The sequence below is a fragment of the Microcaecilia unicolor genome, unplaced genomic scaffold (assembly GCF_901765095.1).
Source record: "Microcaecilia unicolor unplaced genomic scaffold, aMicUni1.1, whole genome shotgun sequence".
Lineage (NCBI taxonomy): Eukaryota > Metazoa > Chordata > Amphibia > Gymnophiona > Siphonopidae > Microcaecilia > Microcaecilia unicolor.
In genome coordinates, this window is record NW_021963005.1 from 262884 (window position 1) to 281853 (window position 18970).

General features: G+C 44.3%; 1 protein-coding gene and 1 non-coding gene across 2 annotated transcripts in view; both read left to right on the top strand.

Moving 5' to 3' along the window:
- The window catches only part of LOC115458713 (inactive serine/threonine-protein kinase TEX14-like), a gene marked incomplete at its 3' end in the record, with an annotated part of 207866 nt that overhangs the window by 59044 nt on the left and 129852 nt on the right, over positions 1-18970 (top strand). The window contains 1 exon segment of the mRNA XM_030188539.1: positions 5847-6025. Within this exon segment, the coding sequence (XP_030044399.1) occupies positions 5847-6025 (179 nt within the window).
- LOC115458715 lies at positions 6623-6838 on the top strand. Its single transcript, XR_003940142.1, has one exon. It is a non-coding gene; the product is annotated as a small nucleolar RNA U3 (small nucleolar RNA).

The window sequence follows — 18970 nt, forward strand, 5'->3', positions numbered from 1 at the left end:
GGCCTTCCCTCACTGTGTCCTGCCCTTGCGGAAATAGGAAGTTATATCAGAGGAGGGCGGGACACAGTGAGGGAAGGCCAGACGAGGCGATCCGCTTCTTTTGCACACAGACGCGAGGCGCTGTGCTGCCACTTCAGAGATTTTTTTTAAAGGTAAGGTGCCGAGTGGCAGAGAGAAGAGGGCTGTCGAGGGAACTGAGGGTAGGCAGGACAACTTAACCAACTTTCGCAAATCTCTGAAGACATTTCTCTTCAACAAAGCCTACAAAAATAATCCTTGATGAATCAAACTACAAACCTTTGAAGACATTTCTCTTCAACATAGCCTACAAAAACAATCCTTGATGAATCATACTACTCCGTACATCACCCAAACGCTCTAAAACACTTCGACACGACCTACACATTACCTTCTAATTAATTCCTCTTTTACTTCCAATTTATTACCGACTGTATCTAATACTGTAATGATCATACCAAATTAACACCCTGTAAGCCACATTGAGCCTGCAAAAAGGTGGGATAATGTGGGGTACAAATGCAATAAATAAAGAGAAGAGGGCTGTTGAGGGAGCTGAGTAGGCAGGTGGGGACTGGGGAGGGGAGGCTCACATGGGAGAAGGGGACTGGGTCGGGGGGGGGGGGGGCTCAGATGGGAGAAGGGGCCTGGAGCTGGAACTGTGGTCTGAGAAGGGGGCAGGAGGGAAAATGGGGCCATGCCTGGGGCAAGGGCAGGTGGGAGAATGGGTCTGGGGCTGAAAAGGAGGGCAGATGAAAGAATGGTATTATTTTATTTTCTATATTTGTTTTATTTCTGTTTGTTAATTTGTAAAGTGGTGATTGGTATTTGTTAGTTTTTTCAAATTTACATCTGCTGTCTTTATATTTTGCACAGTACTAGGGGACATTGTCTGTTTCTGTGGTGTTGCATTGTATGCAGAGTCTGGCATCTTGGGGGTTCAGTTTAATTTTTGTCTAAATAGAAAGTTTATGATTACTTATTCTATAGTGGATTAGGGTGTATCTGTGTTTGTGAAAAAGACATGGCTTTCAGTTGGCACTGACTGTGCAGGATCGCCGATCTGTACTATTCTGTCTGGTTTCGTTTTACAATAGGTGAATTGATGTTCTAGTTCTCACTGTAGTGTTTAAGATGCGTTCCTTTTCCTTGTGTGACTCGTAGAAATTACTGCTTATGGTATGGTAGAATTGCTCTATAGGTCCTGAGTGTTTTGTATTCTCAATATGCCTAGTACTGGATTGTGGAGGGGGGTGTTAAAAAATGAGCAGCCCTGGGTGTCAACTACCCTAGGTACACCACTGGGAGAGTGTTCCCTGTTCCCACATGGGCTCCTATATGATGTCACCCTAGATGCAAGGGTATGTATCCTGTCCTTGGAGAACTCCTACTACAGATAAGTAACTTCATTGCCCTGGTAGACAGCAGGAAAATGCAACCATGCTTACTGCCCTCTCCTCTTCTTATCTAATATAATAATTTGCTTTTGCAACGTTCCAATGTCTCTGGCTACGTTCATAACCATCAGCTGACGTCACTCCCACATTGGAACATTGCAAGAGCAAATTATTATATTAGATTCGAAGCCAGGAGGCGGGAAGTGCGCAACTCAAAAAAACCCCACAGGGCTGAGATGTTGATCTCGAGCACGCTTCTGTTAATCTGTGACAGAAACTTACCGCGGGAGCACGGAACGCGTTAGCCGCTACAGTACTCCAGATTCAGCCCTCGATCGTCACTCACAGCCTGTTTCTGATTCACCCCTTGATCGCCACTGACAGCCTGTTTCCGGAAGGGCGAGTCCACAGGAACAGGTGAAACTGAAGCGAATCCACTCTGAAGCGGCGTCCGTCCATGGAACAGCCAGCACTAACGAAGGAGAGGGGCTGCTCCAACGTTCACCGTCCCTCCCTCCCTTCCAGTTCCAGGCCCCTCCCTCTGATTTTTAAAACTCATCTTCACTTACCACGTCGGGGTTACGGCGGCTGGCAGCAGCGGTACAAAGCATCCAGCCTCGGCCCTTCTCTCTCAGGTGTGGTCCTGCCCTCATTTCCTGTTTCTGCAAGGGCGTGACCACAGCTGAGAGAGAGAGAAGGGCTGAGCCTGCACGCTTTGTACCGCTGCTGCCGGCCGCCATAACCCCGACGTGGTAAGTCAAAATGAGTTTTAAAAATCGGAGGGAGGGGGCCTGGAACTGGGAGGGAGGGGGGCCTGAAACTGGGAGGGACTGGAAATGGGAGGGAGGGAGGTGGAGGGGGGAGGTGGGATGCACATGTAGGGGGGGAGGGCAAGGGACAGAGGAGAATTGCTGCACCAGCAGGGGAGAGATGCACATGGATGGATGGAGGGGGCAGGGCACAGCAGGGAAGAGAGCATAATTGGTGCACACGGGACACACACTACACTCGCACTCACACAGACAGACACACACACACATTCTGTCTCTCAATCACACACTGTCTCTGAATCACACACTCTTTCTCTCTCACACATACTCACTGACACATACTCATTCACTCTCTCACACATACTCTCTCCTAACAGTTCCCTTAAAAACATAATTGCCATTAGAGGACATCCTTGCTAGCGTCCGTTTCATTTCTTTCAGAAACAGGCCTTTTTTTTACTAGTGTAGAGTATATTTCAAAGCTTGGCATGAATTGAAGCAGAGCATTATTAGGCATAATTGTGTTCCCCTCAGTCTCAACTTTGCTCTTCCTATTTTCTACCTTTCTACCTATTATATAATCCCCCAGCGCCAAAATTTTGGCACCCAAATTTCAGAGCAGATCCAAGGTGTGTGTGCAAATTGGTTAACAAGCTGTTAATTATCAATTGACCATAATCAGTTATTGATGTTAATTGGCATTAATTTGGTTTTGCGCGTGCATCTGCCTGCACGCTATTCTATAATACTGGGCACTAAAATCCCATAGCAAAAGTGGGTGGGTCAGGGGCATGCTGAAAAGTTGCACACAGTGTTATAGAATAACGCTATTTGCTGAAATGCCCTAAATTGGGCAGTGGCATTTACACCAGGTTTTGGCTGGCTGGCATAAATACTGGTCCTCAACTTTGGGCGTGCTAAACGCTGTTCTATAAAGGGTGCTCATCCCAGAATGCCCTTTATAGAATAGTGCTTAGCGCTAATATTTTAGCATGTGTATGCTCCTCAGCAATTCTGTATGAGCCCAGTTGAGAATGTACAGTGCTGATAAGTGCCCTGACTAAGGCCCAGATGCATCAACCAAACGTTAAAAAATAAGAATCGGAAAAGTGCTTAACGATTTTTAAAAAACGAGGCATGCACTACAAAAACACTCCAGAAATGTTCGGATCGGTATTGCAAAGTAGGATGTATCACAGAATCGTTAAACCCGTCGTTAATCAGCGCCTAAAGCATGCGCAGAGCAGCCCAAGCGTTATGCTGGCTGCTCTGCGCATGCCACAAAGGCCCAGCTGTCAAAACAAACAAAAAAAACCCCACAAACACGTGTTTCGGGAGGGGGCAAAGGCACTCGTCATGAGCGTCCTGTATGGACGCCTTGCCCCCCCCCCCCGCTGCTCCCCGCTTCCCCCCCCCCCCCCCACACACGAAAAATCTCCAATTTTAGCAGCCCTGGGCCGGCCCTCCTCCCTTCCTGTATTCTCCCACACTAGCTCCGCCTCCTGCCATGCTCCGGCCCCGCCCCCCCCCCCCCCCCTTTGGTCGTGGCTGCCGCTGCCCCCATCCAACGACCCCCCCCCCCTTTGCCTTACCGGCCCGTGCAGCGCCTCTCACCTCTGCTGCACGGGCAAGAACAGCTGATCGGCGAGTCAGAAGGCCTCCTCAGAGGTCCCTTCTTTCTTCCTGGGCCCGCCCTCCTCTGACGTAGGTAAACCATACAGGACGCTCATGACGAGTGCCTTTGCCCCCTCCCGATCCTTTTTTTTTTTTCTTTTTTGGTGCTGAGGGAGAGGGGAGCAGTGGCGACCTGGGGCGTCAATAAAGGACGCCCCTGACGCGTTTTTGCCCCCCCCCCAGTTATTTTTTTTATTGGATTTTGTTAACTTCTAGCAGACAGACAGCCCTAACGAGAGGTACAGACTCTCGTTAGATTTCACGGTGTTCTCCTGCGTTAAACGAATCGGAAAAGGTTAGTGCATGTCATTTCAATGGGATTTGTAGAAGAATTGCTCATCTGCATTCAGTTTTCGTTAGCTGCTACTGTCGTCGGAAAATAGGCTTTAGTGCATGGAAAGGATAGGAAATTCTTCCCTGAGGGCTCATTTAACGCTGAAAAACGTTTAGTGCATCTAGGCCTCAATGGCTTTCTGTTGAGTAGTAGTAGCCTGAGAACCAGGGGAGCTCCTTTGAAATCCCATTGTAGCTCCTTGTGATCCTGGGCAAGTCACTAACCCTCCATTTCCTGAGGTACTAACTTAGACTATCAGCCCTCCAGGGACAGAAAAATTCCTACTGTATGTGAATGTACACCGCTTTGGTAGCTTTCAGGCTATCTTTTTATCTTTATATCTATAGCTTTATCTGTATGTATCTTTGTATGTATCTATATCTATATTTATATTTCTGGTTACTTCACATGTATTAATTTGCTTCTTGAAGTTATCGTAATTTGTGTTATATTCTGTATATTATTATGTTTTATTCACTTATTGTTTACTATGTTACTATGCTACTATGTTTGTTTGTAAGCCACATTGAATTTGAGTCTATTTCAGGCTAATATGGGGTATAAATGTCATGAATGAATACATGAATAAATTAAAAAAAATATATAATATATAAATTATACCTGGTATTTTTTGCTTCAGCTCGTATATGTATAACTGATATAGATACTACTGTGCTGAAAATTGACGTAGATTGGAAGAGTGAGGGGGTTAAGGAGATATGATACAAATGTGCAAATACTTCAGATGTAGTGATGAGCATTTTCCAATAGAAAGGAAACTGCTGAACAAAAGTCATAATATGCATATGCAGCTGAAGTATGGTAGACTAGGAATATTGTATAGAAGTTTGTGATCACAGAAAGGGGACAGAATATAAGAACCTAGCCGTTAAACCCGCAAAAACGGGCGAGTATTGCAGCCCTCCTCTCTCCCCTGGCCTCACCCCGTCCACCGATCCTCACCCCCATATCCAGCAACCCTCCTCTTTCCCTTGGCCTCCCTCTCCCCCCTCGTCCAGCAACCCTCCTCTCTGCCCTGCTCTCACCCCATGTCCAGCAACCATGCCCTCTCCCCCTGCCCTCCCCCCATGTCCAGCTACCCTCCTCGCCGCCGCCCTCTCCCCCCTCCGTGCCAGGCCCCCTGCACTGACCTGACAGCACCTCTCACCTCCATGTGAAAGCGCTACAGGCAGCAGCAGATCGCTCTGTTGCTGCCTGCAGCGCTTCCACACGGAGGTGAGAGGCGCTGTCAGGTTAGTACAGGGGGCCCGATGCGGGGGGGGGGAGGTTGTTTCGCGCGATGTTCCTTTCCAGGCGGCAGCGTCGTCGTCCGACAATTCGACTCCGTTTCCCTTTCTGTTCCGTCCTCTGACATCATGACGTCTTGACGCGAGGGCGGGACAGAGAGGGAAGTCTGTACTGCGCATTTGCGAGTATGGTCACTTGCCGTTTATATGTTTGATACTTTCAGTGGGAGTGGTGGAGGCCATAATAGTAATAGAATTTAGGAAAGCCTGGGATAAGCATAGAGGATCCCTAGACATGAGGAAATATTTTTAAAACCTGTAACTATTGTATTGCAGCAGGAATGGGCAAACTGAGTAAGCCCTGCAGTGTTTATCTGCCATCATTTTCTGTTTGTTCTCATTTCAGCGTTCTGAGTTCCCAGTACTACAGATGGAAACAATCGTTCATATATTGCTTCAGGTTAATGAAGCCTTAATGTACTTACACTCACAAAGATTTATCCATCGTTCACTCACGTCTTATGCTGTACAGCTTGTTTCCACTGGTGTGGCAAAGATATGTAACTTCGAATACATGGTAGAAAGGTACAAAATAATTATATTCATAAACTGAAGGAAACCTTATGCACACTGTCAAGTTAATTGGAAGTGTTTCGGTTTTCCAGTGTACGCTCTTGTGTACAGGACCAATTTCTTTTTAGAAAAGGCTTGTGTTTGTAAAGCAGAACCTGTCAGGCAAATGTATTTATATTTTAATATTTCAAAAAGTAAGAATACTGAGAGATGTATAGTTTATTAGGTTTCTGTATTATCTAGAGGTCAATTTTGTAACGTTCTTTATGAAATGTCTGTGCTGTTTTGTGCACTGTGCTTTACACAGGAAGCAGCACAGAGTAGAACAGGGGAGGGAGGGAGGAGCAAAAGCTGCCAAGAGCTCTGTGTCTGATGATGGTGTCATATGTTAAATAGGAGGTGTGTCTATCTAGAGCTGTGTAAAACGTTGGTAAAACGTAAAGAAATGTGTTAAAATGTGACATTTTTTGGGTAGTGTAATACTATATCTAGTTGATTTTTTTTGTAGACACACTTTCTTTGTTGAGGAAGCAGGTTTAATGTTTTCCCACTGTAACTTCAAGGGGAGGCTGTGGGATCTGGATTGTGAGAGCTGACCAGTTTTCAGTTAAGACTATACTTTCAGGGATCATTTCTATAGTTTGTAACTGGAGAAATGCGTTTGAAAGTGTTTGGTCTCGCTAACCACGAGGAGGAGCAATGGTGTTCTTTCCTGAGCAGGAAGCAGACTAGCAGTGTTGTATTTATACAATTGCTGTTAGTTATTGATGACTGTTCTTTTTTCCCTGTTGGGAAGATGGAGGGAAAGGACACAAGCTGAGTGGTTAGCTCTTATATGTAAAAAAATAGAAGAAAAGTATTAAATTTTTTTGCAAGTTTATCGTAGGCATTTATATGGAAGGAATATGTTAAAAGGGTTTATTTTAGAACTTTTCTTTTTGGGGGGGGGGGATGCAGGGTTCACCACATTTATGTAAGGGATAGAGGGAGGGCTTTTTTAAAAACTTTTAATAGGGGGTTTCTGTTACACTATTTTTTCCCCAATCTCTCCTCTCTCTCCCCCCCCCCCCCCCCCTTCCCACTATGCTGTTAAGGATTTTTGGTTGTTATCCTGCTTTTTTTTTTTCTTGTATTACATTTTCTAGAGGCTATTGCAGTTTACATATCCGGCTGGAGTGTACCTGGTGCTAATTGGGCAGTGGTACTTCCCACCCCCAGTGCTCTCTCATATCCAGCTGTATTTTCTCACTTATTATACAAACAGCATACCATACCCCTTTTCTATGCTTCTGGATTGCCTGTTTCAATTACTCTGAAATTCACAAAACACATCATATGTGTTTTAATAGTTACTATATATGATAATCCCATAATGACTGAACTATGCAGTTGCTATGTATATGACTTCCTGGTGTTGAAAAAGTGTGCAAAATACCTGTTTAGTTGCCTTGTCATTCTAACTATCCCCATCCTCCTACCCTTTTACAGAGCATGCATGCATGCAGATGCATAGAGGATGGCAAGAATTCCATGAGTCATACTTCACATGCCTTTCTTACTTGTTTAACTTGGGTATGAATCATAAAATATGAGGGATGATAGTGGTGTGCTGGTAAATGTTTAAAAACAGGCTCGCTCCCCGGTCCCCCTCTGCGCCCCCCCCCCCCAATTGCAGAGCTGCCTATAGCCGGGGAGAGAGCCTGGGGGGGGGGGGGGGGGGTGGCAATGCATTACGCCAGGAAAAAAAATTAAATGATCCCAGTTCCAATCTAATTCATGTTTAATGTGCGATAAAATGCCATAAGTAAATAAATATAAACTTTTAATGTTGAGCACCTGATTCTCAAAGTGAACATATTCCAAACACTATAATGTTTTTTGTTTTTGTTTTTTGTTACATTTGTACCCCACGCTTTCCCACTCATGGCAGGCTCAATGTGGCAGGCAATGGAGGGTTACAGTGGTGGAAATAAGTATTTGATCCCTTGCTGATTTTGTAAGTTTGCCCACTGACAAAGACATGAGCAGCCCATAATTGAAGGGTAGGTTATTGGTAACAGTGAGAGATAGCACATCACAAATTAAATCCGGAAAATCACATTGTGGAAAGTATATGAATTTATTTGCATTCTGCAGAGGGAAATAAGTATTTAATCCCTCTGGCAAACAAGACCTAATACTTGGTGGCAAAACCCTTGTTGGCAAGCACAGCGGTCAGACGTCTTCTGTAGTTGATGATGAGGTTTGCACACATGTCAGGAGGAATTTTGGTCCACTCCTCTTTGCAGATCATCTCTAAATCATTAAGAGTTCTGGGCTGTCGCTTGGCAACTCGCAGCTTCAGCTCCCTCCATAAGTTTTCAATGGGATTAAGGTCTGGTGACTGGCTAGGCCACTCCATGACCCTAATGTGCTTCTTCCTGAGCCACTCCTTTGTTGCCTTGGCTGTATGTTTTGGGTCATTGTCGTGCTGGAAGACCCAGCCACGACCCATTTTTAAGGCCCTGGCGGAGGGAAGGAGGTTGTCACTCAGAATTGTACGGTACATGGCCCCATCCATTCTCCCATTGATGCGGTGAAGTAGTCCTGTGCCCTTAGCAGAGAAACACCCCCAAAACATAACATTTCCACCTCCATGCTTGACAGTGGGGACGGTGTTCTTTGGGTCATAGGCAGCATTTCTCTTCCTCCAAACACGGCGAGTTGAGTTCATGCCAAAGAGCTCAATTTTTGTCTCATCTGACCACAGCACCTTCTCCCAATCACTCTCGGCATCATCCAGGTGTTCACTGGCAAACTTCAGACGGGCCGTCACATGTGCCTTCCGGAGCAGGGGGACCTTGCGGGCACTGCAGGATTGCAATCCGTTATGTCGTAATGTGTTACCAATGGTTTTCGTGGTGACAGTGGTCCCAGCTGCCTTGAGATCATTGACAAGTTCCCCCCTTGTAGTTGTAGGCTGATTTCTAACCTTCCTCATGATCAAGGATACCCCACGAGGTGAGATTTTGCGTGGAGCCCCAGATCTTTGTCGATTGACAGTCATTTTGTACTTCTTCCATTTTCTTACTATGGCACCAACAGTTGTCTCCTTCTCGCCCAGCGTCTTACTGATGGTTTTGTAGCCCATTCCAGCCTTGTGCAGGTGTATGATCTTGTCCCTGACATCCTTAGACAGCTCCTTGCTCTTGGCCATTTTGTAGAGGTTAGAGTCTGACTGATTCACTGAGTCTGTGGACAGGTGTCTTTCATACAGGTGACCATTGCCGACAGCTGTCTGTCATGCAGGTAACGAGTTGATTTGGAGCATCTACCTGGTCTGTAGGGGCCAGATCTCTTACTGGTTGGTGGGGGATCAAATACTTATTTCCCTCTGCAGAATGCAAATAAATTCATATACTTTCCACAATGTGATTTTCCGGATTTAATTTGTGATGTGCTATCTCTCACTGTTACCAATAACCTACCCTTCAATTATGGGCTGCTCATGTCTTTGTCAGTGGGCAAACTTACAAAATCAGCAAGGGATCAAATACTTATTTCCACCACTGTAAGTGACTTGCCCAGAGTCACAGGGAGCTGCCTGTGCTGGGAATCGAACTCAGTTCCCCAGGACCAAAGTCCATCACCCTAACCACTAGGCCACTCCTTTTTCTACCTTTGTTGTCTAGTGACTGTTTTTCTGATCATGCTGGCCTAGTATCCAATTCTGCTGCTATCTGTCCTCTTAACGCCGTTTCCAGGGCTTCCTTTCCATTTATTTCTTTCCTTTCCTCCTTTCTTCATTTCTGGTCCTCAGCTTCTGCCTATTTTCTTCATCCATGTGCAGTTTTTCTCCTCTCTTCCTTTTCCCTCATCTCATCTCCTTCCTCACTCTTCCCTCCCCTCCATCCATGTCCAGCATTTCTTCTCTCTCCCCTCCTCTCCCTTGCCCTCCATGCACCTATACCCAGTGACCCTCCTTTCCCCTGCCCTCCATCCACCCATGTCCAGTGACCCTCCTCTCCCCTGCCCTGCCCTCCATGCACCCATACCCAGTGACCCTCCTCTCCCCTGCCCTGCATGCACCCATACCCAGCAACCCTTCTCTCCCCTCCATCCACCCATGCCCAGCGACTCCCTTCTCTCCCCTGCCACCCCCTCCCGAGTTGTTCAGCGAATTCTTCTCCCTTCCTCCGGATCTGGTCGCTCACCGACCTGACTTTGAGTCACCCTGCCTTGTCCTTCGAATTTTTCGGGGCAGGCAGTCCTGCCCGCTGCCACCGCTGACTCTCCCCCGCGGCCAGATCGCACTTAAAAATGGCCGCCGAGACTTACAAGGGTGGCCTCCAAGACTTCAGCAGATGTCTCGCGAGGCCGCCTCTGGAAGTCTCGGCGGCCATTTTTAAAGCTCAAACCGGCAGCGGGGGAGAGTCAGCGCTGGCAGCGGGCAGGCAAGACTGCCTGCCCCGAAGAATTCGAAGGACAAGGGTGACTCCTCAGAGTCAGGTCAGTGAGGGACCGGATCCGGAGGGAGGGAGGGAGGAGAGCCGGCTCACGATTTTTAACAATCGGCTCGCAAGTCAGAAGAAAATTTAACAACCGGCACTTGCCGAGCCGGTGCAAGCCGGCTCTAGCACACCACTGGGGATGATGGTTGTATTACTGTGGTTGTGATTAGGAGAGGAGAGTGAGAAAGTGTAGATAAAACTAGGAGCTTGTTTTTAAGGAATTAAGAATGTGTATTCACTTCCCCCTGTTTACAGAGCCGTGCTAGTGGCTGCCGGTGCTGTAATAATGGGCTGTGTCGGCATTGCCATGCAACTTTGTAAACGGGAGTTGGTTAGAAAGCATTACATTTATTATGTGCAAAATTATTTTAACACACTTTTGAAAAGTTGGAAACAAAAAAAAAAGTCTGAAAATTTGAGAAAAGAGTGAGTTTTCTTTGTAATGTGTACATCACTATAAGGGTTTATAGTTATGATTTGTAAGTGGAATGAATTTAACAAATGAAGGGGATGGGATAGTTCTTGATCTTGCCATTACACCGAAGCATCTTATTTCTTTGACATATGTTTCTTCTATTTTAAGCTCCAGGATTAGTTGGAACCAGGGTTGGGATCTGGTGCCATGAGCCCTCATTCATAGCTACTTGCCGATTTTTTTTCTCCCTATTTTTATCACCCTTCTCTTTCCCCCAGTTTATTCCCAGTCATTGTAGCAACAGTCTTTGGGTGGGGTCTTCTACCAGGTATTCCAGTTGGAATTCTGGAAAAAAAATTAACATTTTTGCACAGTTTTACATCATTTATTTGTAATATTTTTGTGTAGAATTTCCCTGTCATAAAAGCCTGGCCCTTTCCATTTCAGGCCTGCCCCCCATCCTTTTCCCTCTTGACTTGAATCCCTTCCAGCTTTCTCCTTTCTCAGACTTGATCCTCCCCCCTCCCCAGGTTCAACTTCCAGATTTCTGTGCCCCCCCCGTTCTGTTTTGCAAGATGCTCAGCTCTCGCTGCTTCCCTGTTTGTTTTCTTTCTCTTTCCTTCCCCTCCCAGCAAAATCCCAGGTGCTCTCTTCCTGCCTAAGGGCCAGCCCAATCATTAGGCAAGACTAGGCATTCACCTAGGGCAGCAGCTTCTTGCGAGGGGGTGGGGGAGTGCCAAAGGACTGCTGCAGTCAAAATAAAATGTATTTATTTATATATTAGTTTATATTCCATACTATTTATACTATGTGGAGATAGATAAGAGTACATAAGAACATAAAGAATAGCCATACTGGGGCAGACTGATGGTCTTTTTAGCCTAGTATCCTGCTTCCAGCAGTGGCTAATCCATGTCATAAGTACCTGGCAGAATCCCAAAGAGTAGCAAGATTCCAAACAGTGGTTTTTCCCCATTTCTAACTCAATAGCAGACTATGGACGTTTCTCCAAGAACTTGTCCAAACCGTTTTTTAAACACAGATACACTAACTGGTGTTACCACATCCACTGGTAATGAGTTCCAAAGTGTAACTATTCATTGCTTTAAAAAAATATGTCCTCTTATTACAATGTAACTTCATTTAGTGTGCCCTAGTCTTTGTACTCTTTGAAAGCATAAACAATTGATTCACAGTTACCTGTTCTTTACCACTCAGGATTTTGTAGACAAAATCAAGGACTGCTTTATGGAGCAGCTGGTTCAGGAGCCAACAAGGGAAGGAAGAATTCTAGACTCAGTGAAGTGCATGATCTGGTGTAAGAAGTAATGATGATGGAGCCGCTTGATAAGTGATTATAATATCACTAGTAAAAAAGGCCCGTTTCTGACTGTAATGAAACGGGCGCTAGCAAGGTTTTCCTCTGAGTGTGTATGTTTCATAGAGTGTGTGTGAGAGTGACTGTGTGATAGGGAGTGAGTGTGTGTGTTTGACAGAGAGAGACTGAGACAGAGTGTGACATGGTTGATGCTGCTTTAGTGGGAGTGGGTGGCAGGCGGTTTAGAGTTTGGTCAGCGTTGTTGTGTTGTGTGGGCTGTTTGTAAGAGTGCTGGTAGTTTTTGTTTTTTTTAAGTTTTGAGGAGAGATGCAATGAGTGTCTGTGAGGAACTGAGGGGTGGGGGGGTTACCATTGCTGGAGGGTGGGATGTCAGTGATTGAGTGTGGAATACATAGAGTGTGAGTGCCTATGTATCTATGTCCTGCATCAGTGTATGTGCGTGAGTTGGGGGTGGGGGAGGGGTGTTAACTGGGATCCTGGTTGGAGGTTGTTTAGCGTTGAGTGAGTGGCGATGTTGTATCCATGTCGTGGGTGTGTGTGAGATTGACAGGGGGAGGGGGGCTGGGAGGCAAAGGGGGGAAGTGGGAGTGGCCATGTTGTATCCATGTCCTGTGTGTGTGAGATTGACAGGGGGAGGGGGGCGTGGGGGGGGGGGTTGTAGGTTAGCTACGTTGGTTTCCATGCTCCCTCTGCCCCGGAACAGGTTACTTCCTGTTCCGGGGCAGAGGGAGAATGGAAACCAACGAAGTTGACCGGCCCGCGGCACCCCCCCCCCCCCCAGAGGAGTGCACCCGGGGGGGGGGGGGTTGTTTGCCGGGATGGGGGGTGTCGCACTGCACCGGGGGGGGGGCGAGGTGCATCGGCGATCCACCCCGGGTGTCAGCGCCCCTAGGAACGCCACTGGTGTCGGGGCTCATTATGAGGGAAGTGAGATGTGTGTCCATGTTTTTTTACAGCAGCGTAGCAGTTCTTCTGTTTAGAGATTGACAGGGGGAGGGGTGGGGGGGTTGTAGGAGGGTGGGGTGGTGTGATGGGGGGGAACTGGGATCGTGCATCAGTGTGTATGTGTGTGAGAGGGTTGATGGTGGCAGGGTGTGAACTGGGATCTGGTTTTGGCTCACCTCATGTGTTTGGGCTAATTCTGAGCCAAGTCAGATGATTGTCATTTTTTTTTTCAGCAAGTTGGGGGTTGGGAAGGGTGGAACTGGGATCGTTCATCAGTGTGTATGTGAGTGAGAGGGTTGATGGTGGAAGGTAGGGGCAGACTTTGCTAATTGTGAGGCTGCAGTGTATTTCTGTGTTGGTGTGTGTGCCAGTATCAGAGGAGAGTATCAGAGGTGGGGGCAGGGTTTGGAAACTGTGAGGCTGCATCGGTGTATTGCTTTGTGAGACAGATTTATTTTTCAGCCTTACCTTCTTTGTTTGTGCTGGCTGTGGTCGTCTGCCTTCGGTTTACTTGATGGGTTTTTTTTTTTTCTATCATTCATCCTGTCTGAGTGATTGAGTCGTTATGGGGGGGGGGTGTGGCTTGGTGGGCGACCTTCGTTGTTTCTCCTCGCTGGGGGAGGGTTATAGGGTGTGTGAAGGGGGGGAATTGGGATCGTGTTGTGAGACAGAGTTTGTTTTACGTTGTTTCTCTTGGCTGTGCTGCTGTCCGTTCCATTTGCTTCAGCTGAGGTTTTTTTTTCTATCACTCATCATGCCTCAGTGAATGAGTCGTTAGGGAGGGGGTGTGGCTTGGTGGGCGACCTTCTCCAGCTGTCCCTTCCCTTCGTGTCAGCAGGTTTTTTTTTTGTTTGTTTTCGATCACTGAGGCTGCCTCATGGATTGGTTGAGTGTCATTGCTCTGCCCCCAACGTCATAACGTTTGACGCGTGGGCGGGGCAGACACTCAAGGAGCAAAAAGCGGTCTCAGCCACCTCACTTTAGAATGTTGGGAAAGTGAGGCTTCATTAGAACGTTGGAGGTGCGTTTTATATAGATAAATCATATTTGATATCAGCTTTGGAATAAAAACACACAGGAAACCCAATATGTTAACATTTAACTTTCAAAAAGGGGACTATCATAAAAAGAGAATGGTGAAAAAAAAAAGAACTTAGAGAAGCAGCTGCAAAGGTCAAAAATTTACATCAGGTGTTGATGCTGTTCAAAAATACCATTCTGGAAGCCTAGACCAAATATATTCCATGTATGAAAAAAAGGAGGCATGAAGACCAAACGATAGCTGCCATGGTTAAAAAGTGAGGCAAAAGAAGCTATTAGAGCTAAAGAAAAATCCTTCAGAAAATGGAAGAAGAATCCGACTGAAAATAATAAGAAACAACATAAGGAATGGCAAGTCAAATGCAAAGTGCTGATAAAGAAGGCAAAGAGAGACTTTTAAAAAAAAGATTGCGTTGGAGGCAAAAACACATAGTAAATATTTTTATTTTTAGGTACATTAAAAGAAAGAAGCCCGCAAAAGAATCAGTTGGACCCGCTAGATGACCGGGGGTAAAAGGGGTACTCAGGGAAGACAAAGCCATAGCGGAGAGATTAAATGAATTCTTTGCTTCGGTCTTCACCGAGGAAGATTTGGGAGAAATACCAGGGCCAGAAAAGATATTCATAGCTGATTAGTCAGAGAAACTGAATGAAATCTCTATAAATCTGGAAGATATAATAGCACAATTTGACAAATTGAAGAGTAGCAAATCTCCTGGACTGGATGGTATTCATCCCAGAGTACTGATAGAATTGAAAAATAAACTTGCAGAACTGTTAGTAATATGTAATTTATCTTTAAAATGAAGCATGGTACCGAAAGATTGGAGGGTGGCCAACACCAATTTTTTTTAAAAGGTTCCAGATGTGATCTGAGGAAATTATAGACTGGTGAGCCTGATAGACTATTATAAAAAAACAAAATTTGCAGAGCATATTCAAAAGCATTGATTAATGAGGCAAAGCCAACATGGATTTAGTGACGGGAAATGCCTCACCAATCTATTACATTTCTTTGAAGGGGTGAAGAAACATGCGGATAAAAGTGAGCCGGTCGATATTGTGTGTATGGATTTTCAAAAGGCATTTGCCAAAGTACCTCATGAAAAACTCCAGAGGCAATTGAATGGTCATGGGATAGGAGATAGTGTACGATTGTGGATTAAAAACTGGTTAAAAGATAGAAAACAGAGAGTAGGGTTAAATAGTCAGTTTTCTCAATGGAAAAGGGAAGATAGTGGGGTTCCCCAGGGGCCTCTGCTTGGACTGTTGCTTTTTTACATATTTATAAATGGTCTAGAGATGGAAGTAACTAATGAGGTAATTAAATTTGCTGATGACACAAAATTATTCAAAGTCGTTAAATTGCAAGATGATTGTGAAAAAATTACTAGAGGACCTTACGAGATTGGGCGTCTAAATGGCAGATTACGTTTAATGTGAGCAAGATCAAATTGATGCATGTGGGAAAGAGGAACCCAAATTATAGCTATGCAATGCAAGGTTCCACATAATGCAAGGTTCCACGTTAGGAGTCACCGACCAAGAAAGGGATCTAGGTGTCATCGTTGTTACATTGAAACCCTGTGCTTAGTGTGCTTCAGTGGCTAAGAAAGCAAATAGAATGTTAGGTATTATTAGGAAAGGAATGGAAAACAAAAATGAGTACATTCTAATGCCTTTGTATTGCTCCATGGTGCGACTGCACCTCGAATATTGTGTGCAATTCTGGTCACCGCATCGCAAAAAAGATATAGTGGAATTAGAAAAGGTACAGAGAAGGGTGACGAAAATTATAAAGGGGATGGGACGACTTCCCTATGAGGAAAGGCTAGAGCTCTTCAGCTTGGAGAAGAGATGGCTGATTGGAGATATGATAGAGGTCTATAAAATAATGAGTGGAGTGGAAGGGATAGACGTCATTGACCACTGTTGGAAACAGGATGCTGGACTTGATAGACCTTCAGTCTGTCCCAGTATGGGACTTGTTAGTATGGTTTGCAAGGGGTTTGAGGAGGATTGGGAGGTGGAAATCAGGGGAGGTAGGATAGTTGTTATTCTTTGACATCACTTTAGTGGATGCATTAAAGAGAGTGTGCCCACCGGATGTTATTGGTTGCTTTCAGTTCTCTAGGTAATGAAAAGATTAATAAAATTTAGTAAAAAAAAAAAAAAAAAAATTTTTAGTCTTCCCTTCTGGGTGCATTAGATTATTTCCCAAGGTTACAGGCTAAATTTTCTTAACAAAAATCCCATTCCCTCCTGCACACCACCGATGAAGACCGTCTTGTGAGCGAAGGCAATTGAGGAAATGCCACCTTGTCTCCAAAATCAGGGGTTCTACTCAAGATTTCTTTCTCATTCTCTCAAAAAAAAAAAAAAACAAGAGGCCTGCAACCCATTCTGGACCTTTGTGATCTGAATTCTTACATCAAGAAAGAAAAATTCAAGATGATCTCTTTGTGAGTCAAGACCTGATTTTAGACTTTTTCCTTCCTTCCTCCTGTTTTTGCTTTCCTTTCCCTGCCTACTTATTAATTTGCTTTTAGATTGTATTTATATTCCCTTCCTCTCTCTGTTCCTTCTACCCTTCTATTTCTCATTGTCTTTGATTTAATTTTATTAGTTCATTGTAAGCCGCTTTGGGGCTGCAACACTGTGGCAAAAGGCGGGGTATAAATGACCTAAAATAAAATAAATAAATAAATTAGGGTTCAAGGCCCTTGTGGAGACTTTCCTGGGGGGCAGATGGTGTTGCCATTTGAAGAGGCACCTATGCCTTTGGCAGAGCCTGTTGAGAAGCTGAGTCTCTGCATCACTGTAATTGGGTTCTCTCTGAATAAATGTGCTTCGACATGCAGAGCCTTATATGAACGCTTTCCATGTGGAGGGGACATCCTGCTGTGAAGGTGCACGCTTTTCTTATATGTGCACACTATGGATGTTCTATGATATGTATTTTTTTAGAATGTTTTACGGTGCTCTTTGCAGACATTTTGTTTCTATACTTCTTTGTATTTTCGAACACATGAAAATGTTTATTTTCTTTTCTGATTATACGTTCTTTTTTTGGACGTTTTAGCTAAAACGTCCAAAGTCGGGCTTAGACATCATATTGATAATGCCCCTACACGTTTAATGTTAGTGCTCTGTTTGTTGCTTCTCTAGTGAACGGTTCATTTGTTGAAGGATTGGTTCCAAAATGCTTTAAACAAGTTGTAGTTAGACCATAGGAGCCAACTCTGGGTGCTGTGTGTGCTTGAGCACCCCCAATATTGAGAAAATTCCTTGTATGTATCCAGGGAAGGGTTATTGCCACTGGGCTTATCACCCTCATTAATTTTGAAAAGTTGGCTCCTATGATTAGACCTTTGTTGAAGGGTGTTGCTTTGGACCTATCAATTTCAATGAATTGTAGACCTATTTTTTCTTTCTTTCCTGACAAAGATTCTGGAGAAATTAGTGCATGAGCAATTACAAGTTTACATTGATGTTCATGGTTTTTGAGGCCAGTATCAGTTTGGATTTCGATACAAACACAATATTGAAACTTCGTTGATTTTTATTTTGAATTATATGTGTTGTGGCTTTGATTGTGGCACAGATTATTTGATGATGGCTTTGAATATTTCAGCTGCTGTTGATAAAGTGAATCATAGTTTATTATTATGATGATTAAAAGCCTTAGGGATTTCAGGTTTAGTTCTTCATTGGTTTGAGTCATTTTTGAATGAGAGACAATTTCAAGTTACATTGAATTCTGAGGTTTCTTCATGGACAGATATTTCTTCAGGGGTACCACAAGGTTCCTCGCTTTCTGCATTACTTTTTGATATTTATATTGCCCCACTTTACAAAGTACTTGCCTGTTTGAGCATTTATTACAATTATATGCTGATGATATACAGTTTTTTTCCCCATAAAAGAAAAGATGTCTGATGCATTTGCTTTTCTTGGATTATATCTGAATTGAATGACATCGGTTGAGAGCTAATGATACTGTTTTGACAGGGAAGACCAATGCTGATTTCCCTCGGATATTTACTTTTGATGGTTGTGATATCTCCATTGTTGGCGAGGTGAAATACTTGGGAGTCTTTTTACATTCTGCTCTTACATTAATGCCACATTTAAAGACTGTTTTGTCATAAAACATGTTTTAAGTTACATGACTTTTTGAATGCTGAGAACTTCTGTATTGTTCAAGCATATCTATTTCCACTTTTTGACTATTGTTACGCTTTATATGTGGGATTGCCAAATAAATCTCTTCGAGCTTTACAGGTAGCTGAGAATGCTACAGCTCCATTGATTGCAGGTTGCTCATATGTGCATATTTAGAATTACATTGGCTCCCCATTGCTTGGCAGATCAACTTTAACTTTGAAATTTTTATTGCGTTTTATCATATATTTACATTCACAATCATGTAACTTAGAATAATCTTCAATTGTTATAACTATCTCACAATTATGCCTCAATATACATATTGTACAGCTATTATGACGTGTAACTTTTCAATACTGTATTGCATTGTGACATTTTAACATGTATAACCAAATAACCTTGAATAAACCTCAATTGTTATAACTGTCTCGCAAGTGTGGTTCTATATTCTTACGAAGTAACTATTTAAACATACTTCTTTTCCTTTCAGGTACATTAACAATCAACGACCCTTAACTTATTCCCTTCTGCATATCTTGGTATCTTAACCTTAGAACAAC